The 25,707-nt window shown below is 38.2% G+C and overlaps 1 protein-coding gene across 1 annotated transcript in view; it reads right to left on the minus strand.

The window, feature by feature from the left end:
- The window catches only part of LOC149305164 (delta-type opioid receptor-like), a 39,279-nt gene extending 22,402 nt beyond the window's left edge, over positions 1 to 16,877 (minus strand). The window contains exon 1 of the mRNA XM_089478427.1: positions 16,555 to 16,877. Coding sequence (XP_089334553.1) covers positions 16,555 to 16,781 — 227 coding nt within the window. The 5' untranslated portion in view covers positions 16,782 to 16,877. The remainder of the gene's footprint in view (positions 1 to 16,554) is intronic.
- Between the last annotated feature and the right edge of the window lie 8,830 nt (positions 16,878 to 25,707).

Below are 25,707 nucleotides of genomic sequence, written 5' to 3' on the forward strand. Positions count from 1 at the left end.
TTGCCAAAGCACTGTAGGAGAGGAGTCTACAGGATGGTCTTCAAATTTTGTTTGCAAATTTGCCTGGAAGTTCTCTCATGGCAGCTTGTTGAAGATTGTTGACTTGGCGTCTCCTCTTTAGGATGCCACCCCTCTTAGGTTGACACTTAAAATGAAGATTTAGTTTACATCTTATGAGGCAATGATCTGTTTGACATTCTGCACTGGGCATCACTTGGGTATGACGGACATTGCGAATATTTCTCTGGCACACTAGGATATAGTCAATGAGGTGCCAGTGTTTGGATCAGGGATGCATCCAGGTTGTCTTCAAGCTATCTTTTTACTGATAGTGTTTGTAATAGTCAGCTGCTGTTACGCACAAAACTCTAGCAGGAGGCCTCTGTTAGCATTACAGTTTCCAACACCATGCTTATCTGGAACATCTTTCCAGGCTTTGAAGTCACTAAGGAAAATTATTTTTTCTTCTGCAGGGACTTTTTGTATAAGGTGGCGTAGGTCTGAGTAGAATTTGACTGCAGGGTCGGCTTGCATAGTTGGGGCATATATACTGAAGAGATCATGTGGGAGGTGTAAGGAGAGAATGCAATCAGAGTGTCTTGTTGGTAAGGTTTTGAGTTTGGAGGCAATGGAATTTTTCATCATACACCTGAAATATGTTTTTCAGTTTTGGGTTTGCCAGACCAGTAGAGTGTGTAGCCAGCACCATGTTCTTTAAGGCTGAGAAGATGCTCATTGGCCGCAGCTAGCCAACTGGGTAGATGGGGATGAGCTTTCTTTAGGCCACTTTTTCTAGGCCCCTCTCCATATGGAGCAAGCAGTACTCTCCTTAAAAAAGGCTGCTTGGTCATTCAGGATCCTTGATAAAAAGGAATTATTTATTTCAAATAATTTCTCATACTTTGGATCAAACATTGATCAGAATGGAAACTGCAGTCAAGAGGTCAGAAGAAGAAGACATGGAATGGGAACGGCAGCTATGAAAGAACGAGACAAGATTCTAAAGTATATATATATATATATTGAGCAATAAAGTTAGAATCATGCAAAATATACCCAATCACTATGAATGCGACACCTGGACATTGAAGAAAGTGGATAAGAAGAAAACAAAATCTTTATTTTTGTTTATTTATTTTTTTTTAAATTTAGAATAGACTAGTACAACATCTAAGGAATAAAGAAGAAGAAACCCCATAACCCTAGAAACACCCCTATTAAAACCAACATTTACTCATTTAAACAATTAAACATATAACAAATATTTACATCTGATCATCCATATTGTTATCCTTCTATTTGTTCCTTCCCTTATATCTGGATATTACTATATACTGTAAGCTATACACTTGTTCCTGGTCTATAACATAATGTTAAATTCACATGGTGCTTTCCGTTTTTCAGTTATATATCAACCTTATTTATTTGAACTTTTTAGTAACACTTTTCAATGAAATTCAATACACTCCATTCTTTTTCCATACTTTCTACAGATTTTCCCTTTAGTAAAGCAGACAATATGTCCATATTCTTAGCCTCGTAAAATCTGCTCAGCCATTCCTCGATCGGTGGGATATTTGGTGTTTTCCACTATTGTGCAAAGGACATTCTTGCACACGTAACCATATATAAAATAACTGCTTATCTTAACGTTTTTGATGCCATGCGTCATGTTCAGTAAAAACAATTTCTGTTCAAAAGGGATACTTATTTTGAAGATATCTTCTATAAACCTATGAATCAAATGCCAATAATTCCTTGTCTTGGGACACAGCCAGCACATATGAAAGAAATTTCCTTCTGGTCTTCCACACTTCCAACAATTAACACTACCTGATTTGTAAATTTGATGAATTTTTTGAGGGGTTAGATACCACCTGTATAATTATAATTCTTTATAACTTTGGCAGTGTAAATTTATTCGTCCCTTTCCACGATTTTCCCCATTCTTCTATAGTGATTGTTTTTTAGGTGTCCTGTGCCCATCTTATCATATTATATTTAATCGCTTCAGTTTCCAAATCTCTTCATATATGTTTTCCTTGTTTATCAAATATTATTTTATCAAGTTCATTATTATCATTGGTCAAACCGATTGTTTAATTGTCCGTTTTAAAGCGGCTTTTTATTTGGTTATATAGAAACCAGTCCTGCATTTCTCCATTTATATTAATTTCTTCTATCTTTTTTATATTTCCCCTCCATATTTTTATGAATTAAGTCTTCATATTTTATCCATTGTTGACCTTTGCCTTTGTTCTTTTGTAATATGCTTCTTGAATTGATACCCATTTGGGGATGTGATTATAGAATTTTTTAAAAATTTTATACCACACTTTTAGTAATGATTTTCTCAACACATGGTGATTAAAGTTGCTTTTGTCCTTAGGTTTAACATACCACAAATATGCATGGATTCCCATTTTTAAATTTGCACACTCCAAGTCCAGAAATTTTTAATCTCTTAGGCTGATCCATTCTTCTAACCAATTAAGGCATGTCACATAGTAATAAATCTTTAAGATTGGTAGATTACATCCCCTCTTGATTTTTTCTTCTGCAAGTAATTTCCATTTGATTCTTGCTTTTTTACCTTGCCATAGAAATCTCGACAAGCCTTTCTGCCATATATCAACATTTCTCATTTGCTATTATCGGAACGTTGCTAAATAGATATAACATTTGTGGCAGGATGTTCATTTTTATTGCAGAAATTCTTCCCATAAGGGATAGATTATATTTCTTTATTAAGATTATCTTTCTGGTACTCCTCAATACACTTAATATTCATTGATTTTTGCTTTCTTATTTACAATTTCAGTCTTATTGTCATATAGTTCTTCATAGTAGCTTATAATTTTTTTCTATAATTTCACCTTGTGTATTTAATCATATTGATGATTTTCTCCTCTTTATGTTTTTTAAGTTTCCATGCTAGTAGTTTTCCTGCTTTGTTACCGCTTTCAAAAATTTTTTGTTTTATTGTTCTTATTTTAGCCGCAATTTGCTTTATGATTTCAGCTTTTCTTGTAATATTTCTTGGTTTCCATTCCTTTTTTGTATATTCTCCCTCTGATCTTTTTCCTTAATTGCTTCTATTTTCTTTTTTGATTTTGGTTTCTATTTCATTAGCTTTTTCTAAATTGTCTATTTTGTATCTTTTCTGTTGATAAAAGAAGGTTAGACCTTCTATCCTTACCTATAGTCAATGTTATAATATTTCAAGAGTTGAGTCAAAGGTTTATACTTCTGCCTGTTCAACATTATTTGTGGAGGGATGTCCTTAAATATTTTAATTTCAGTATCTTCAATCACTAATTTTAATTCGTAACTCTGTTGGATAAATCTATCCTGAACTTTAGTTCTTGCAAAACATATTACAATGTCCCTGGGTGTGGTTCTTTCTTTATTAAAGGGAGAATTTATCTAGAAAGCCTTGTCTATTTCCAATTCTTCTGGAGTTATATCAACATAGTTTGCCAAGGCTGGAATGAGTCTTTATTTATTTATTTATTTATTTGCTGTATTTATACCCTGGCCTTCAGCCCTAAAGGCTTCAGAGTGGCTTACAATTTTTATTTTAATTAGATGGTTCCCTGCCCTCAGGCTTACAATCTAAAAAGACACGACATAAAAGGAGAATAGGAGTGGGGAAGGGGATCAGGTCCTGTGGTTCTTCTCTCCCTCTGAGGCATGGATCAAGACAGATGAACTGCAGGAAGAGTTCTTCATCTTAATCAAGGCAGGGCCTGATGGCGTTGGGCCTGTCCTTTCACTTCCTCCCAGGCCAGAAGATGACGGCAAGGAGGGAGGGCCTTCTTCTTCAGGCCCGATCATTCAAGCTGTGGTGTTGGAGAAGAATGCTGAGGATATCATGGATGGCCTAAAAGACAAACAAATGAGATCATGTTTGAAATCTCCCTGGTAGCCAAGATAATCAAAGTAAGGCTATTGTACTTTGGCCACATCATAAAAAGACAACAATGCTAAAAAAGAGCAAGACTGCATGTCAGTTCTCATCCACAGGGTTGCCATGAGTTGGGGTTGATTTGAAGGGAGTTAACATCAACATGACATTGATAATTTGAGAAAAGCAATTTTTGCCCTGGCTAGAGGCCCAGTGAAAGAAATGTTGAGGCAACCACAACTTGAAATGTGAAGGATCAAGGAGACTATACTCTTTCCATTTTTGAGCTATTAACATTCTTGCTGCAGCAGTCATATAGTATAAAATTCTTGCATCTTTTTTTAAAATCTATTTCATCATCAATCATACCTGATAAGTGGAATGCCACTTTCCATCTTGTTTCACAGTGGTGTTAAGAAGCCTGAACCTCCAGCTCTTGGAAATTTCAAGGGAGGTATCCACTGGCAACAAACATCCATGTAGATCACAATTTTCATTGGCAAAGGTTGCTCCCATGATGCTGAACCATGTAACATGCAATTTAGTTTTGCATTTTGTGCACTTTCTTAAAGTTGATAGCAAAAAACCAATGTAAGCAGTTGCGAGCATTTTTTCTCAGCTGCATAGTTAGAAATCATAAAATCATAGAGCTGGAAGAAACTGCAAGGGCCATCCAGTCCAACCCCTTCCCATAGTAAAAAAAAAACCTGTGAATATATACTTTTTACTGCAAAGCTGTGCAGTTTCTCAAATTCTTGTGCAATTCTCAAGAAGTGCTCAGTTTATGTTTCACAGAAAGCTCACATCAATTTGTGGGAACATTTGATGTGTCTTTTGTTTTTTTACATAATTTTTGCAAAGGGATGGGAACTCCAAACGCAATTAATTGGGAAATGTATGAAACTTATTTTGGATGTAGACATTTTATATTTCCTACCTATCTTTAGATATATATGACTTCACCTACATTTAGATGATAATGTATATTTCACTTACTTTAAATACATAGTAAGTCAGTTCTGTTTTTGGAGACCTTCCTTCCAGCTCTTTTTTTTTTTTAATCTTTATTTGTATTTTTAAAAAAAACACATACCACAATACATGATACATACAAAGTACAAAGCCACACTACAACAACTACAAAAAACACCATATATATAGAATATACAAAAAAAATACATACATATAATAACACATAAACAAACTACAAAACCAGATCAACATCCGTTACTTCCTAGAGGAGAATGAGCCGTAATAAAGCCAAGATAAAGTCCTTAATACAATATAATCAAAAGCAACTATTTACTTCATGCACGTTTAAAGTATCATACTTATTATCCATTATTTTTCCACTTTTCCTTCTTATGCTCTGTGTTTTAAATCTGCCTTCAACCATAATATCCATCAAAACAAAATACATATGTAGTAAAGTTGGAGGATATGTTTTCCTTTATAATAAAAGACACTAAGGGCTCCCAAACTTTCTTTGCCCTTTCCCAATCAAGACTTTTCACATAACAGGTAAGTTTATCCAATTCCATATAGTCCAGAAGCTTCATAATCCACTCATTCCATGCCGGCTGCCCAGTCCCTTTCCAATAGGAAGCATTCTGGCAGCTGAAATATAGAATAATAATTTTCCATGCTTATTTTCAAGAGCATTATCCAAAATCATATTTAATAAAAACATTTTCGGGTCAAGCGGGAATATACAAGATAAAATCTCCTGCATTTTTCGATGTACTTGGACCCAAAACTTCTTGGCATAAACACAATACCACCACATATGAACAAAAGAACCCAGAGATTTACCACACTTCCAGCACATAGGATTTTGATTTTTATAGATTTTTGCAAGCTTTAAAGGGGTCAAATGCCACCTAGTCTGCATTTTATAATAATTTTCTTTGATTGCTACACAGACTATTTGATTTATTCGAAAACACCAATTTTTTTCCCATTGATCCAGAGGTAGGATTTCACCCAGATCCTGCACCCACTTTTTCATTGATGGTTTTACCAATTCATCATGCATTTCAATTTTCAGTAAATACTTATAGAATCTAGAAATTCTTAGTCTTTTTACCAAAAATTATTTTATCAAACTCTAGCAGAGCAGATTCAATGCCCATAGTCCAACATAAACTTTTCCTTTATTTGTCTATATAAAAACCAATTCAAAGAAAACCCCTCTTTTTCTAATTCGTCCTGTGTCTTAATAGAAACTGTATTACTCTTATTATCCTTCACCAAAATATCATTATAGGTAATCCAGCGACCTGGCGCTATTATATCATTTCTATGGAATGCCTCATTAACCGATGTCCAGAGTGGAAGTTTCATATATATTAATTTCCTAAATTTAGACCAAACTCTCAGAAGAGTTTTCCTAACAAAGTGTTGTGAAACGGCGCTATTAACTTTGCTCTTGTTAGAATAAATATGCATAAACCCCAAACACATTTCCAGCCATTTCCATACATATTTATCTTCCAATTTGAACCACTCCACCAACCACTCAAAGCAGCACGCATAGAAATATACTCTAAGGTTTGGAAGACCCAGACCCCCCATGTCTCATCTCATCTTGCATGATCTTAAAACGAACCCTGGGTTTCTTATCTCTCCACAAGAATTTACTTATGTCCCTGTTCCACTGGGTGAAGGGTGTTTCATTAAAATAATATTCTAGGGAGAACCATCATTTTAACCGTTGCCACTCTCCCCAGCCATGAAAGATCAGTGTTCTCTCAACATCTTAAATCCTCTTTAACATTTTGCCAGACTCTACTATAATTGTTCTTAAACAATTCACTGTTTCTTGTGGAGAGCCAAATCCCCAGGTATTTGATCTTGTTAACAATCTTGAAACCGGAATTATTCTGTAAAGCTTCTCTCTCATCCTTGTTTAAATTCATTGTCAATATTGCTGTTTTATCCCTATTTAAAATTAAACCCGAAGCATTTCCAAAATGGTTCAGTTCTTGCTTAATTTCATAAATATCATCAATTGGATTTGATAACGATAGGACCAAATCATTGGCATAAGCCTGCAATTTCATTTCTGATCCTTTTATCCTAACACCTTTCATTTTGCCGGATTTCATCATTAAGTGTCTCCAAAATTAAAATAAATAGTAGAGGGGACAAGGGGCAGCCTTGCTTGGTGCCTTTATAAATGCCAAAAGATTTTGTTCTATTCCCGTTTATAATCAAGGATGCGGCTTGCCTGATAAATTTGGTCAACCCAACATTCAAAATTAACACCTAGGCCAGCTCTTTTACATCTCTTTCAAAAAATTCCAATTCCTTCCAGCTCTTTCTGCCGAGTGCCTCCTCCCCAACATGAGCCCTGAAACCTGCCCTTATTCTATCTGTTGGTGAATCTCCAATTCATCCCCATTTGCTTAACTTTTTTGTGCCCTAGTTTATTCATGGATAAAGGAACTGCCAATCTATTTAATCTTTTGAAATCGATAGCAAAGACATCCTGTGCTAAATATTAGTCAGCTAGCCTAAGGGTTGTGAAAAGATAACAGCTAGCACAACTCACAAACCCTGAAGATTATAGATGTGTGAAATTGGCATTTCAAAGGGTGGAAAGGAATCTGTGCGAATATGAAGAAAAGGGCTCCAAGATAGGCGAGATATGAGCATTAGAGTAAGGACATGATAAATGGGTGTTTATATAATTCTAATCTTTAAAAAAGCTCAGCATTTCATCCTTGTCCTAAATGTGTCTATAGGAGTGTTTAATTAGTTTTAAAAAACAAAAACAAATAACAAGCAAATCCCTCCTGGCTCTGGCCAAAACTCTAATTATTATTTTATATTACCGTGTATACTCAGCTATGTTAATCTCAAGGATAGGTTTTGAGGTCAAAATTATGGATTTTGATAAAATATAGGGTAATGTAACAAACGATCTAAAAAATGAAGCCAAAGAACTTACAAAATTTCAGGAGGTGTAACAGTTTCTGTTCACACCGAAGGATGGATGGATAAAAGAGTAAAGGTGGGTCATTCCTTCCAGCACAGATTATAATCTTGCATTTCACCAGGGGATGGGTTCTATTTTCATGAGAGTTAAAGTATAGTACTAATATTGACCCATGGATAAGTCGGTCAGATTTTTGGTATCAATTTTTTTACTAAAATTTATAGACTTATACAAGAGTATATACAGTATCTATTTTTGTGAGTTATATTTGTATCCCATCTTTTCTCCAGTGAGCTCAAGATGGTGTACAGGGCTCTGCTCCTCCCATTTAATTATCACAACAACACTATGAAGGACACCAGGTTGAGAGTGTGACTGGTTGGAGGTCACCCACTAAATTTCATAGCCCACTAGAAAACTGGATCTTCCGAGTTTCATTGCTGTGGTCTACATTCTAGACCACACTGGCTTTTTGGTCAAGAAGTACTACACTGTTTTGCAAATTAGCCGTCCAGGGGCTTCAGGATGCCCATATGTGTATGAAGGTAACAGGTTTTCTCTGCTGTCATCCTCCACAAATTCGTTGAGGTACACTTAGCCTTCATGGCCTCATAGACTTAATTTCCAAACCAATATTTAAAACGATAAAAATTAGTGGTTATCGTCATGCACTGTGCCAAGCTTGCCCTCCCAATATGACTTCAGAGACTTTGGGGGAAGAGTTTCAATCCCACTGGATCCATCATGTCTGGAAACCTACCTCCCCAAAATTGATGAATAATGTGGATATGCTGAAAATCCTGGAAGTGCCTGGCTAGCCACTTCTGGTTCAAGGAAGAAGAAAAAAAATGTTTTTTGTGTAATTTGTTGGGAAGGCCAATTGGGCATAAACAAAGGATACAAAAATCAGGAGTCCTGGTGGCTGAAAAAATAGTCCTGAAGTTTGGGACGTGATGTCTGATCAGGACAATGCCAGAACAAGGGAAGAAATTAGCATTTGGCCCATGCAGACTGGGCCCCTGTCGGCATGTTATCATCCGTGAATGCCCTTACTTTATAAGAATGGTTTTTAATTTTAACTTCCTTAACTAACGGGGTCTCTCTAATTAGGTTTAACAAAACTTCAAAAGCCAAAACAAATAAGATTAGGGATAAGGGGCAACCCTGTCTAGTACCCCATTTAATGCAAAAGGATTCTGTTCGTTCATTATTCACCATGATAGAGGATATCCAATTGCCAACATCAACATAGTTCAACAATTCAAGTAGAAAGGTCCAACTGAGCCTATCAAAAGCTTTTTCCTCGTTAATCAATAATAAAGCTAATCTTCTCTCATTATGACGTTCAAAATAATCTATAATATTAACTACCACCCTCACATTATCTCTGATCTGTCATTTCAGAAGAAACCCACATTGATCTTCCTTAATATGTTTAATACTTTCTTAAGTCTAAGTACCTTAGAGTAAATTTTATAATCAGTTGGTCAATGAAATCGGCCTGTAATTGCCTAGATCCGCTTTATTATCCTCCCTTTTTGAAATTAATATGATTGTCGCTTCTTTCCAAGACTCCAGTATACCATAAGCATGCACCTCATTTATAGTATCTTTTAGATATGGAACCAAGATCTCTTCCATTTTTTTATAATAAATCATTGACAGACCATCAGGTCCCGGAGCTTTATCAGATTTCATATTCCTAATTACCGAGATAATCTCTTCCGATGTAATCTCTGAGTTTAGACAATTTTATATCACCATTAAGCTTCCATAATTTCTCAGTCTCAACCAAAGCTTCTTTCATGTCATTAATTGTTTTAAAATTTTCTTTCTTTTTTCTAGAGTTTAATTGAATTAGTATCCCCGTATGACTGCTTTACTAGCATCCCATAAAGTTTTGTTGCTAATATGTTCTGTCTTATTTTCTTTGAAATATAATTTTAGCAATTGTTTACCTTTTCATTAATAGCCTCATCATTCAATAAATCCCTTGGTAATCTCCAACAGTACTCTGTCCTTTTTTCAAAAATTTTCATAGTTATTAAATTATGATCCGAAAGAGTATTTCGCTCAATATCCATAGATTGGATAAGAGGAAGAATCTTCTTTGACTCTAAGAAAAGGTAAATTCTAGACCATGAATCAAGAGTTTCTGAATAATAAGTGTAATTTTTGCTTGATTGATATTTGTACCTCCAGACATCCTCCAATTCATAATTATCCTTTGAGACAAAAGAAAGATTTAGGTAATCTACCTTGGGTTTTTTTTTTATTAAATTGTTTCTATTTGATTTTCTATCAACTGTTGGACAAATCACAGCATTAAAATCATCCATCATAAGGATGTTTTCATATTCAGTTTGACTCAGATCATTATGTAATCTTGCATAAAAAATATATGTTATCACTTGGAGCATAGACCCCTACAACCAAAACTGTTATACCTTTTAATTTAACTTCTACCGCCACATTTGAACCATTATTATCCTTAAAGATCTCTTTGGATTCAAATTTCTTATTAATAAAAACTGCCACTCCTTTTCTTTTTCCATCTAATAATGAACAAAAACATTTCTCTAACTTGGGGTTTCTTAACAGACGTTCCTCCCTATTTTTAATTTTAAATTCCTGTATACAGGTTATGTCGCTTTTAGATTTTTCCAATAGATGAAAGACCCGGCTTCTTTTAAATTTTGAATTAATTCCTTTTACATTCCAGGAAATAATTTTAATCGTCATTTTAAATATAGCTAACTATCCAATGACAAAAGTAAAATAGTAAGAGAGAATTTTTATTTTTATTGTTAAAATAAACTATTATTTAGCAACTCAGCACAGTTCCTCTTTTTGATTAATGGACAGTTAATCCGAAAAGAAAAAAAAAGTCTTTCTTTAGGCCTTTTTATTAAAAGGATCCTTATAGGTTATCGCTTGGGGCCTCCTTGTTGCACTGACTCTCTAGACCTTTGTTATTCTCCAGATCTTTTCCTTTATTTAGTCCCTCTTTAGGTTCTATATTTTGTAATCCACTTGGTTTCCATTCTCTCACCTTAAACCGATTAGAACCAAAATCATCCTTATTTTCTTTGTAGTCCTTTCTTAGTCTATCTTCCATCTCATTGGCTTTTTCAAGATTGTCGATCTTATATCTTTTCTGCCGATATATAAAGGAGAGACCCTCCAGTCTCTCCCATCTAAAGTCAATTCCTAATTTTTTCAAAATATTAACCAAAGTCCTGTATTTTTTACGTGACACCATAATAGCAGGGGGGATATCTTTGAAAATCTTGACTTCTTTATCTTCTATAATCAATTTATTACTGTAACTCTTCTGAATTATTATATCTCTAATTTTAGATCTCACACAGAAATGTCTCTTGGTAGATTTTTATCCTTAGCTTGACTAGACTGGATTCTAAATATTTTATCGATCTCCCATTCTGTTCTATCTAAAGAGAGGCCGATGTATTCTGCAAGGGGTGGAATAATTCGTTCAAATAGATTTTCACCTGGTTTTTCACTCACCCCTCTGATTTTAATAGATTTTTCCCTATGCTTCAATTCCTGATTCGAATCTTTCCAATATAATAGTTCCTGTTTTTGTACCACATCCCTATTGGATTTCTCCAATTCCAATGTTTTAACTTTGTAAGTGTCTAGGTCCTTTTGAGTTTTAGATACAGCTGTGGAAATTTTGTCCATTCTTTTACCTAGTATATCTAATTCCTTCTTTAGATCTTTCCTAATTTCAGTTCTAGTTTCCCTAATTTCTGATCTCATTTCCTTGATCTCTTCTCTCATCTCTTGACTTGTCTCCTTAATATCTTCTTTTAATTCCGATCTTAATTCTTTCATTTCTTGTCTAATTCTTCTAATTTCATCCAGTACCAACATGTTGGGATCTGTAACCTTGATGCTGTCTTCCATTGAGCCCCGCCTTTGAGTTGTTAGCTGCAATTGACTCTGAGTTAATACTTTTTTAGATTGTGCCATGATACTACTTTGTTCTTTAGCTTCTTTTTTCCGTACAGAGCTTCTAGTGTCCATATATAAAAGCCTCTTTATAATATCCTTTTTGTATTAATGACAAAACCTGAGGCTATTAATTTATGTCCAAAATATAGAGCTGAGATAAGTCTCCTATTTCCTCAATGAATAGTTCCACGGTACAATGAGTTCTCCTCTATAAGTTGCAATCCTTTCCTCTTCCCTCTCCAAGTGTTCCAACGCAAAAAAGAATTTCTCTCTGCAAATGTCACAAAAGCAGTTTTATAACAGCAGTATTCCAGCAGGTCAGCAGTCACAAAAAATTAAATGGGCAAAAACAGAAGGCAACTAAGCTTTCAGCGTCTTCCAGTTTCAAGTAAAGTCCTTTATCTCATAAGAACAAAGTTTCACCCCTCCAACAACCCCCAACTTTCTTTCCAATTCAATTCGTGGTAGATGGAATATTCAAATAATAGTCCCACATACAATGAAGGAATAGAAGCAAACAAGTGGATTATTGAAGTAGGTCCGTTCGTACAACCAATTCAGCCTTTCCTTAATGTTTTTTAAAGTCTCTCAAATTCCAGTCTATAAATTGCCAAAGGCAATTGTCCAAAGCATGGATGTTTCAAAGCTCCCAAAAGCAATACTAACCCTTTCTTCCATAAGCACACTCCTCCGCCACCCTGCAAGCAGCTGCTGATAGTTGCTGTTAGTTGCTACTCCTTGGGCTTCTCTGTGGCTTTTTCGGTTTAACTCCCACTCCGCTTTCTTAAAACTTTCGCCGGGCTTCCAATGCTTTCTTTAACATTAACTGGAAAGCCTCACTTTCTCAATCCAAAAGAGACCGCTTTGTCAGTTCCAAAAAAAGAATACCACGAACCTCACTACCATGGCATTAGGAGGAAATCTTCATCTACCCATCTCCGTCACTCAAGCCTTCTTTCAAAATGAGTGTGGGCTTTATGCATGCCGCAAAGCGGCTACAGCTGCGGGAGGCGCTTAGTTCTTCGACCTTAAATGAAGCGGCATTGTGAGGGGGGGAGTCCTCCTCCAGCCCCCGGCGCCTATTCCGAAAGTCCCCAACGAACTAATTCGATACCCTCTTATATCAAAGAAGGGTATGGATGGGTTAGAGGCAGCCCCGTTCCACCGAGAACCGCAGCCGCGGAGATGCTATCAGGAGCAACCCTAACCTGCGTCTTCCTGCATCGCCATCACACCGGACAGATTATGATAAATTTCTGAAGTTCAAAGACTGGGGAACCAAATAGCCAGATTTATTTATTATGCAAATTCCCATATCTGGAACTCAACTAAGCTGGGTTGTCAAGGTTTACAATTGTCTTTACATCCCATATCAATGGGATATAGACTAACACTCTATATTCCTTGAAGAACATCTAGAAAATTCAATTGGACCAGAGCCTGACTATTAACTGGGTGACTGTTTGCAATGTTTACATCTCTCTCTTGTTACAACAGCTTCCTTGGTTATAGCAGCAGATTTGAGTAATTTAGACCAGAAGTTGCATGAACTCTCCAAAATGTCTGCTTTCTGGATTAATATGACTCAGGAAGGAAGGCTCAGAAACACAATTTAATTTATTCAGTGGTGGTTGTTGTTGTGTGCCTTCCAGTCGGTTCTGACTTATAGCAACCCTGAGACAACCCTATCATGGGATTTTCTTGACAAGGATGGTTCAGAGAAGATTTGCCATTGTCTTCTCTTGAAGCTGAGAGCATGTGACTTGTCCAGTGGGTTTCATGGCTGAGCTGAGAACGAAATCTCCAGAGTCCAGCACTTGCAAACCAAAACACAGTTGGAGCAAATTCCTCTGAATTCAATGAGAATTTCATTTCAGATCAAACATACAGTCTTGCACTGTTAATTGTGGATTTCCTTTGAACTCATATTTATCGATTTTTATTTGAGGAGGGGGAAAAATCAAATTGCTAGCTCTGACTGCAGTGATGCACAAGCGGATTTTCTTTTGCCAGAAGGTGGAACATTTTAATTCAACACAGAGAGACAGAGTGGTGTGGTAGTTTGATTGTTGGATTACAACTTTGGAGACCAGAGTTTAGTTCCCTGCTTGGCCATGAAACTCTCTTGGTCACAAGGTCTCAGCTTCAGGGTAAGGCAATGGCAAACCTCTTTTGAACAAATCTTGTCAAGAAAACCGCATGATGGCCTTAGGGTCATCATAACTTGGAAAAGACCGAAATGCACACATCACACACACAAGACTCCAAGTTAATTACATCACCAGTGTTCAGCTCCCTCACCTTGGTAACTCCTAGCCACACATTACCAACCAGTCTTTGCTTCAAAATTTGGCAATTATACAGGCACTGTCAATGAAAACAATCCATGTTTTCACAACTGTGACTTTCTATTTTGATTACTGGAATGTGCTCCATGTGTGGTTGTCCTTGAGGAAAAAATTAATTGTGTTGTAATGATAATGTAAGTTTCATGTGCATTGTTTCTGGCTTACTTACAAAGTAAGCCAACGATTTCTGATTCTGCGGAGAAAAGCAAAATATAAATAATGGACAATAGTACAGTAGAAATTTATTGTTAAAAGCTAAAAGCTGTCACAATATAAAATATATCCAACCAGTAAATACAAAAACAGAGTTTAAAAAAAAAGCATAAAAATCACCAAAAACAACATGGTAAAGTTAATAAGAGATTCATCAACAAAAGGCCAATAATACATCATAAATGATAAAATAATATAACCATAAAACGAGACTGGAACTAGCCATCATTCCCATCAAGAAAGCTAATTCTAATTTTGCTAGCAGCTAGACCAAATTTTGCTACCATAGAAGTAACAAATGCATTGTTGCCAGCCAAAAGGAGACAAGTCTGCTGAAAGCAAGATCTACCGGAAAGGGATTTTAAAATACAATCAAGAAACCTTTGTCTAGGAGATAGATACAGAGTTCTCCACTTCCCCAGTTTTGCAGATACATAGTCTTAGATGGACAGGAGTGTTGTTATATCTGCCCGTCAAATAGGCAGGGCACACATTGGAATCTTAGAGCACTAATGGACAATAATAATTTGCATATTTTATTCCTGAAGCAAAATTTGACTTTTCCATGCGCAAAATTTATCTTTATGTGAAAAATTCAAAGACCCTGGCAACAGCAACTTTATGCATTTATTAAGCTTCCCAAAATTTCCACCATGAAATACACAGGCATGATGAGGAGGTTTTGAGCTGACTTCATGAGCACACATTCCTTCTGCCCACAAGCTTTAATATCCGACATTAATTTTGACTCAGAAATAGCAAAGGATACTCTAGCCCCACTGTCTCCTTTCCAGTTTCTCTTTCCTGAGAAAAATGTATGAATTATGACTCACACAACCTTCAAGCTAACCACGATTTTTAAGAAATAAAGTTCTGTCCAATTATGGTCAGGAGACCTATTATTTTACACTCAAAGATGTGCATATTGAATACGGCATATTACTGAGGAGTTAACAGGTTCAAGAGAAATATATATATCCATATACAATTGATGTTTGTTTTGTACACAGATCATTGCATTTACACAGAATGCAGCACTATGGGCACTCTTGCATGGAAACTCAAGAAGCAAGTGGATTGCATAAGCACACTGAGATCAAGGAGTGCAATTTGTTACATAAGATTATGATTTCATTGATATTTCTGCTGACTTGCATTTTTTTTTTTTTACATTTGCCCCGTGAAGACAAAACACTTTTTCTTGGAAAATTCTCTCTACAGACTAAAGATGCTGTGGTCCTGAACCCAATCTCTCGGTTATTAAGGGAGCACATAATCGTAAAGAGACCTATTATTTTACACTCAGAAATGCACATATTAAATGCAATGATTTCTTGAGGAGTAAACCCGTTCCCACCTTTTAATATCCCATTGCTATGCTAACATCCAAACAGTCCTGACAGATGGATTTGAACATAATTCTAGCCCCAAACACAGAGGTGAATATATTTAGCATTCATTATGCAGTCTGTCTGACAGAAACGACACAAGCAAATGTATCTATTTTTGATGCTCCGACTGCTCAAAGACACCCATATATACATCTCTAGAACCATCAACATTGCAGAACCGTAAGCAGACTGATCTGTCCCTGTTGAGCCCTAACAGCAGCAGCAGCAAGCAGCAAGCAGCAGCAGCAAGAATAACAGCGAACCCTCTTCTTTTACATTCACACACATATGAAATAAAAGCATTTCTTTGAAGACTCAACCGGTTTGAAGCGTTTAACATCCTATTTGCTACGCTATCCAAACAGTTGCACATTGCTGCAGAAATGCCTTTAGGCGCTCTGAAATTATCTACCTTTCCCCCCCCACAGACTGGATTCAATGCAACTAAGTTGCATGCGCAACCTATGCTCTCACACACTGTGTCTCTCCAGTCATTCTTCTTGATGCTTGTGTTGCTTGTCTACACACACACACACATAAACTGGTTCTGAAATTGTCTCCTCTCCAAATGAGTACTGTGCCCAGTTTCACAGATCATTCAGTCTCTCCAAATGAGTACTGTACCCAGTTCCACAGCTCTTTCAACACACAAACAACCTAGTCTTCCCCTTCGCTTGCATTGGCAGGCCCCTGGCATTCACTCAAGAAAACCCTTTATAGACCCCCTCTTGAGGAAGACCTCTTCAAGAGATGCCACCCTCCGAGCCCTGACCTTACCTGACAATACCGTACATGACAAGGATGTTGCCCAGCAGTCCCACCACGCAGACGACCGAATACAGGGCAGTGATGGCAATGGCTATGATGATGGAAGTGGGATCCTTGACTGGAGATGGACTGGTGGCATTGGATGTGGCAAAGGAGCTGGAGGTGAAACCTTGGGCTGTGGTATTGGAAAAGAAATTGGGGTCCATTTCAGCATCAGGGAAGGTGGACAGCTCCATCACACCAGGAGACTGCCTTGACTCCCCAACCCAAAAAGGATCACTAGATTCTTAAGCTCAGTCCTGCAGCTGCCAGTCCTTTCCAACACAGCTCACTTGTCATGTGCTTCTAAAGAAACTTTAAAAAAAAAAAGGGGGGGGGAATTGGCTACCAGGATCAAGCCAAGCAAGAGCTCTCAGTGCCAGCTGTGCTGCTGGCCAGCAAGCCCTGGTGCTCTCTCTTCTGCACCTCCTTCATTACAATAGAGCTCCTTCTTTTCCTCTGCTGCTGTTCAGCCTCTAAGTAGAAGCAGTGGTGATTTCTGCAAGCAGTCCTAACGATTGTGATTTCTTTATTTAAAAATGGGGGGGGGGGAGGATTGACGTCAGGAGCGACGTAGGGGCTGCAGATGAAAGGGGGGGTATTTGCTGCCAGCCCAAAGCCCCCAAGGACTGGTGTAGGGGAAAAATAACAATCCTACAAATTACTAAACTTCCTTTGAGCCTCGGTGCTTTGGCTAATGGACACTTTAGGAGCTACAGAAATTAGTATAGGAAGGTCTGCCCCTAGCACTTGAGGCATCTATTAAAGCTATTTCATTGTATGTGAATGGCATAAGGGGAAAAGAGGGTTCTAGTGAATTGATCAGGGATATCCAGCTTGAACTGAAGCCTTCCTTTGTATAATAATCTACTGGGTAAGTAAGTAAGGTCTAATCCGCACTGCAGAAATAATCCCGTTTGAGACAGCTTTAACTGCCCTGGCAAAGCTATCATGGGATTTTCTTGGAAAATTTATTCATGGGGAGGGATGTGTACCATTGCCATCCTCTGAGGCTGAGTGACTTGCCCAAAGTCATCCAGTGGGTGTTCATGGACAAACTGGGATTCAAAACCTGGTTTCTAGAATCATAGTCCAACACTGCACCACACTGGCTCAATTTGGTCCAACCCAAATCCCAGTAATAACCCAGTTTGACACCGCTTTAACTGCCCTAGCTCAGTGCTAGGGAATTCTGGGAACTGTAGTTTTGTGTGACAGCCTTCTCTGTCAGAGAGCTCTGGGAGTTAAAGCGGTGCCAACCTGGATTATTTCTGCAGTGAGAATGCAGCCCAAGACATAACAACAGATGAAAGTGAGAAGAAAGAAGCCAGCTAGGAGTCAGAACAGAATCATGACAAGAGTGTAGGAATTAACCCCTCTCAGAAATCGTATGGTTCAGCCAAGGTTCACCTGCAGGTGGAACTGGAAGCCTTTTATATGCCATTTAAAGGCTTGGGTGGTGTTACCCATGCTGCTTCATATAAATTTTGGAATCAATGATAACCCTTGGATGACCCCTGGCCAGACTCTAAGCCTTTCTGCCATTACTGGCAAAGCGAGAGGACATGTACGCCTCCCCTAAGGGGGCAGCCACATTAACATCTTAGAAGGTCTGGGAAGTCGCATAAAGGGATTATCTCAAGCTAGGAAGAGTAAAAGGTTTACCTTCCCTGAAGCTATCACCCCCTCCTCAAGTCTGTTGTCCGAGCAGCTTAAGTCACTGACACTATCAGACTCAGACATCCAGGTGAAAAGAAAACAATTAAACACCTTTGTTTCGACCAAGCCAGCCTCTTTGCCTCAGGCGAGGTTTCGCCTATAAAGAGTCCCAACTTTGGCTGCTCAGCGCGCCATTTTAAAGGTCTGCTTAATCCACGTCAGTCAGACCTCTGTTTTGGTAGCCGGCATCTCTGCTCAACCCCGGTTGCGGAGCAGACTTGTCCCACAGTCCCGCATCCCATTCGCTCCCCAAAGGGAGTCTACATTCTGGTAAGCATCTCCATTAGTAACGTCTGAAATCTGTTCCCAATCTCCAACTCTAATTTTCCTGAGTCCTGAATGTGTGTGTGAGTGTACACACAGCAAATGTGTTTTCCCCTGTTTCAATAAATTAGAAATCTAGTTATTAATATTGAATTGCACCTTTTCTGTATGGAATACAGGCTGGTCTATTTTATCCTCCCAATTGTCCAGAATGGGAGGCAGGCTTGGTTGGAGCTCCAGTTCATAGTCCCAAAACTTGCATGGCCACTGCTATCCAAAAAACTAACTTTCCTCACCTTTTCAACAATACTGTGCAATTGTTCAGACTGCAAGGGAATGACTATCCTTATTTCACCTCGTAAGTTTTGCTACCAAATTTGAACTTTAAACTCCTAAAGTGAAATATTGGATTCTCAAAGTTGCCTTCTCTTGCAACTCATATTTATTCTGACTCATGGCAAGATATTAATTTGAACAACAATAGTCAGGGAAGGTGACCATAAAGCCTTCAAGTTGTTACTGAATTGGAACTTCTGTTATCCCACATCAGTGGATAATGGGAGGTACAATGCAACAACATATATCTTACTGCCCTTTACATGTTCTTTTTAAACTAATTTATAGTTTTATGCAACTGAAAACAGATCCTTTTACATATAAAAAGGATAGTACAAGAGATCTGTGTTTATTAGACTGGAGACCACCACAGCAAACATTAAGACAAAAACAGTGAACAAAGGATGGGGGATAGTAGAAATGCAATTCTCTTTTTTCCCCTTAGAATTTTTGCCTGTAATAATGAAAAAGCAATTTAGGCTTTGAGATATTATACCCAGGTATAAAGGGAAGGACATTAAAATTACGATGGAAAAACTTCAAAATAAGATTTCTACCATGGAACTGATTTCAGCTCAGAATCAGCCACAATAATGTGCAGCTTTTAAATAATAGTCTGGTCTGATGTTTCTGCTGTGAATCCTACTTCAAAACCTGTTGAAGGAAGGCACTAACATTATTTCAATACCTGTTGTGGGTCAGAGTCTGCTCTTCAGGGAATTATGCTGTTTTAGAAAGCACTGGATAGGGTTTGCAGAACATACAGGCATAGCGCCATTAACAAAGCCTCTGACAAAGAAGCTCATTGTTGCTGTAGTGTACTTTCAAGTAGCTTCCCACTTACAGCAACCCTAATCTGATCCTATCACAAGGGTTTCTTGGCAAGATATGGGGTTTGACATAGCCTTCCTTTGAGACTGTGTGACTCTCCCAAGGTCACCCAATGGGTTTCCATGGCCAAGCAGAGAGTTGCACCTTGGTCTCCAAAGTTATAGTCCAGTGCTTGAAACCACTACACCATGCTTTCTAAACTTTTAAACATCTTATAGAAGCGTAGTGTCTAGATCTGTGATTCCCTGATCTAGACACTACGTCTAGGGAGACAGTAGAAAGTTCAAATGGGCATTGAGGGGCAAAGGGGGCAGCCAGGTTGCAGTGAGTGCGTAAAGTGGGTGACGAGGGGGGGGCTTCGGTCAAAGTACTGGTGCGCTGTTCAACAGTGGAACACACTCCTCCCAGACAATCGTGGATTCTCCTTCCTTGGAGGTCATCGTCATCATTATTTATTATTTATTACAGCATACAGTTGGTACAGGAGGTCTTTAAACAGAGGCTGGATAGCCATCTGTCAGAGATGCTTTGCATGAGTTCCTGCATGGCAGAATGGGGTTGGTCTGGATGGCCCTTGTGGTCTCTTCCAACTTTCTGATTCTATGCTCAGTGCTCTTCTTTTTTGTGGTTTAGGCACCTTTCTTTCTCAGTTCAGCCTCTGGTACCAACTTTTCTATTAAAAATGTAATGCACAGGAACCCATCTGCTTTGTTAACTGAAATATACCTGTTTTCTGCTGCTCCAGAAAATAGGACCAACTGGGTCCCCAGCATCTGGAGCATCATATGAAAAGGAGCATGAAAAGTATGCTAAAGGAGACTATGCAGATGTCAGGGAACATGAATATGTTAATGTATAGAGTGGTATGAAAATGTTCACATGTAACATATTGTAAATGATTATTCACTTTGCGCAAGCTGCAGCTGGAACTTAAACTCAAACATCTATAAATCTCAATACGATCCGTCACATTCAATTTGTCTTGCCAAACTATTAGATACCCCTGAATGGCCCGATGTCACTGTGAATCAAATTAAAGGAATAATCACCAGACAATCTACCAGTGAGGACATGATACCAGTTGAATTATATAGGCCAAAATTGGAATATTGGTCCCCGATTCTAGCAAAACTATTTACTCATATAAATCGCTCTAGATGTATTCCAGAAGGTTGGAAATTGAGTAATTGCCCCAATATATAATAAAGGTGACAGGAAAGATCCAGCCAATTATAGGCCCATTAGTCTCTTGGATATTGCTTCTAAATTATATGCTAGGTACCTCTTGGAAAAAATTGAAGACTGGGCAGTAATAATCAATTGAGAGAAGTACAAGCTGGTTTCCAAAAGGGGAAGTCAACAATTGATTTGTGTTTTGTGTTGAACTTCCTCATGTGTAAATATGTTCATAACCTGAAACAAAAATTGTATGTTGCATTTGTTGACTTGAAATCTGCGTTTGATTCAATCTCTAGATCTTTGTTGTGGCAGAAACTGGGAAAAAACAAATATTGACCATCATTTATTATTTCTTGTAAAGTCATTGTATTCCAACACATCGTTATAGGTTATAGTGGACCTGGTAGGACATCTTACTCCAAAGATTGGTACATCTGTAGGAGTTAAACAAGGTTGCATTTTAGCTCCTTTCTTATTTAATTTTTTTATTAATGACATTGTAAAGAATCTGGAGGGTTTGCAATACGCCCGTCACAATTCTTGATACAAAAAAATTCTTTGTTAATGTACGTAGATGATATTGTATTGATTTCTAGAATGGAGGTAGGTCTAAGGAGACTTCTTGCAAAACTATCCAACTATTGTAAAAACAACAAACTAACAATTAATTAGGCAAAACCCAGGTTATGGTCTTTGGAAGACGCCCCAAAAAACATGTTTGGCACTTAGATGGAAACATTATAAGTCAAGTAAAATCATTTAGATATTTAGGCCTAGTATATTCAGACACAACATCTTGGAAAGAACAACTGTTAAATTTAAAAGTACAATCCTATAGATCGGCAAAAGCTACATTAATGTTTGCGGCAACTAGAGGGGGAAATTTAGTAAATCCTGCCTTAATAGTATATAAAGCCAAAACAACGGCACACTTTCTATATGGGGCAAAGGTTTGGGGTGCCACAGGTAAACCAAACATAAACCTGGAACCCCCCCAGAATTACTTCTTGAAGTCGTTGCTGGGTCTCCCCAGAGACACACTAACTGTCATGCTTAGATTGGAAACCAACACGCTTAATATAGAAAGCCTTATAGATAAGAGAATTTTATGTTATTGGCCCAAAGCTCAGAGGATGGGTAATAATAGACTTCCAAAAAAATGTTTGATGAATAACAGCATGCCCAACAAGAACTGGGTACATCAGGCCGCGCCATTAATGATCAAATATGGAATTTCATTAGCTGAAATTAATGAACTCCAATTGGAAGCACAGATAAAGTCTATCAAGAACACAATAGGTGAAACATCGATACAAAAAGATCTCCATACTGCTTATCTGACCTCATGTGCCCCCCTATACTATAAACTCGACATTTTGTATTTTTCCACATTACTTTGTTAGTTTAACATTTGCAAATTTACAGAAAGCTTTTACCGAATTAAGGTTAAATATGATGGATACAGCATACAGAGATGGAAGATATAGAGTATTCCTGCAAAAGAACGTACTTGTGTATATGGTTGTCAAGAGGTAGAGGACCTTGTTCATTACATGTTATTTTGCCCTCTCTACCAAGAACCAAGAGAAAGATTCATTATACCTATAATAGAAACCAGTCCCAGTCAAAATCCACAGGATATGATTTTCTATCTTCTACTGGACCTGAATAAATATGTAACCTGGAAAATAGCTTTGTTTGCCTTAGCAGCTAAAAAGATCAGGAATAAGTATATAACAGGGATAGCTATAAACTGTAAAACTCCTTTTTTCTTGGCTCCTCCCTCCCTAACTGTCATCTTTCGGCCTCTGAGGGAGAGAGAAGGCTGGCCCAGTACCATCAGGGGCTAGCCTGAAGAAAGAGGCTCCTCCCTCCCTAACTGTCATCTTTGGGGGAGAGAGAAGGCTGGCCCAGTACCATCAGGGGCTAGCCTGAAGAAAGAGGCTCCTCCCTCCCTAACTGTCATCTTTCGGCCTCTGAGGGAGAGAGAAGGCTGGCCCAGTACCATCAGGGGCTAGCCTGAAGAAAGAGGCTCCTCCCTCCCTAACTGTCATCTTTGGGGGAGAGAGAAGGCTGGCCCAGTACCATCAGGGGCTAGCCTGAAGAAAGAGGCTCCTCCCTCCCTAACTGTCATCTTTCGGCCTCTGAGGGAGAGAGAAGGCTGGCCCAGTACCATCAGGGGCTAGCCTGAAGAAAGAGGCTCCTCCCTCCCTAACTGTCATCTTTGGGGGAGAGAGAAGGCTGGCCCAGTACCATCAGGGGCTAGCCTGAAGAAAGAGGCTCCTCCCTCCCTAACTGTCATCTTTCGGCCTCTGAGGGAGAGAGAAGGCTGGCCCAGTACCATCAGGGGCTAGCCTGAAGAAAGAGGCTCCTCCCTCCCTGTCATCTTTCAGCCTCTGAGGGAGAGAGAAGGCTGGCCTAGTACCATCAGGGGCTAGCCTGAAGAGGCTCCTCCCTCCCTAACTGTCAACCTTCGGCCTCTGAGGGAGAGAGAAGGCTGGCCCAGTACCACCAGGGGCTAGCCTGAAGAAAGAGGCTCCTCCCTCCCTAACTGTCATCTTTCAGCCTCTGAGGGAGAGAGTAGGCTGGCCCAGTTCCACCAGGGGCTAGCCTGAAGAAGAAGAGCCCTCCCTCCGGTCCACCTGCCTTGGTCCAGGCCTCAGAGGGAGAGAAGAATGCTGGACCTGATTCCCTCCCCTCTCACCATTCCCTTCTCCTTTTGTGTCGTGTCTTTTAGATTGTAAGCCTGTGGGCAGGGAACTGTCTGTTATCCCCTCTATTGTAAACCGCTCAGATTCCCAGTGATTGGGTGGTATATAAATAAAACCTATTATTATTATTATTATTATTATTATTATTATTAAAGGTGATGACTATATTTGACAAAATTTTAATGCATAATGACAATTGTTGCTTGTTTGTTTAGAAATTCTATACGATATGAGATATTTGCATTTTAGATATAATTTCCATGTATTTTTATATTGTTCTATTGTTGTATGTATTATTCTATTGTTGTGCTATGCAATGACCTTTGGTCAAAAGCAATAAAGTTTGATTTGATTTGATTTGATTTGGAACTCAAACCAGCAGGTGATGTCCAAGGTCAGAGTGTGTGCCAGAAGCACGTAGCAAGATGTAAATATACTGTGTTATCTTTGCAAGGGGGAAAGTAGTCCAAGATGCACAGGAACTTATACAGGAATGGGCTGGGCAAAGTGGCTGCATGGCAAATGTATATATATATATATATAAGCCCAGATATCCGTTTGTACAGTTTGTTGGGGTTTATATATAGTTGGTGGATGGTGTTGGTAATTGTTCTCGCATGTGTCTTTACAACAAATAAACAAATTGCCTCTTCGGAGATAAGCCAGGCTTCAGTGTGCTTTCATCTAGCAGCTGTGTTCCTGGCATGCTGCAGCAGCTTACCATTGTTTATCTTCACACAAGCTTCTGAGTTTACTCTGCCTGCTCACGTTTGCATCAACAGAATACTGTACATTCCCTGTGTCTGTCTTCACAGTGCAAAATCTAGGTATGACACCTGCATCCAAACCAACTTTCTCAGCATTTGAATAGCTGAGGCTTTAGAGCTGAACTAAATACTACCTAATACTACCAATGTCCGGTTTTCTATTACAATTTGTTTCTTCTAACAATATCTGCTTGCTTGCAAGAAATGCATAGATGAAGAAAACATTATATGCATGAATTAAAAAAAAATAGGATATAAAACTGCTGCTTTGTTGTACATAGTCCTAGCTTTGGGGTTAGTGAGCTGCTGGATCAAGAGATTTTTGCCTGTTCAGAGTAAAAGAGTTTAAAATGTGCTTCACTATGAGAAAAATTAAATCATTTACAGGATAGAAAGATGCGCAAAGGAAGCTTGTTAACAATTCAGATGCTTGTCCTTCCATTTGTAGGTGCTAAAACTTTTCTCCAGTTGATTTATAATTTAAAAACTCTGGGGAGATTCTCCAGGAATTTAGTTTGGCTCCTATCAGTTCCTGATTCCTCATTTCTGTATACAGCATTTTCCCCAGCATCTCATTTCCAAAGATGACAGCTGTTTCAGCCCGTTGGGGCCGGTGGGACTGAAGGTAGATCCAAAGAAGTGGATCCAGCTCTCTCTAGGTTGATGCACACCACAAGGGGTTTTACGCCCAAGGTATGGTAGAAATCAGCTTACTTCTTAAACTTATACATAATACAGGTTTTAAAACTGACTAGCTTTTTACATTTATTTTTATTTTATTAACTCTCCCCAACCTTTATAATAGGAATCTGTCTCATACATGATTAATGATGATCAAAGATATATACAAACGAACCTGCACTTTAATATGTTATCCACAATGGCACCAACGACAATATTGATTATTGACAAATTGCATTTTTTCCCATTGATGACAGAGCATTTAACAATGTGAAGGATTTCATGGCTGGCATCTATAGTTTTTAGTGGGTTTTTCAGGCTATATAACCATGTTCTAGAATAAACTCTTTTAGAACATGGCCACATAGCCCCAAAGCCCACAAAAACTATAGAGCATTTGACAGTTTGCCATTAAATTTTAGCAAAAAAATTCAATGTCATTTTTGGCACCACAAAACAGGACTTGGTGCTATTCCTTCTCCTGTTTCAAAGAAAATATGGAGCATCTCAGTTAACCAGAGAAAAGTCCCTGCCCCCAAGAATGTTCCAATGACAGCACCAAAGAAAACATATATTATAGACCCTTCTACCTCATCTCTTTTAATCCCATTTCTGCTAAAGCCTGAGTTAAATTC

This window comes from Sceloporus occidentalis, unplaced genomic scaffold (assembly GCF_023333645.1).
Source record: "Sceloporus occidentalis isolate IW3139 unplaced genomic scaffold, rSceOcc1.0.p SCAF_13, whole genome shotgun sequence".
Lineage (NCBI taxonomy): Eukaryota > Metazoa > Chordata > Lepidosauria > Squamata > Phrynosomatidae > Sceloporus > Sceloporus occidentalis.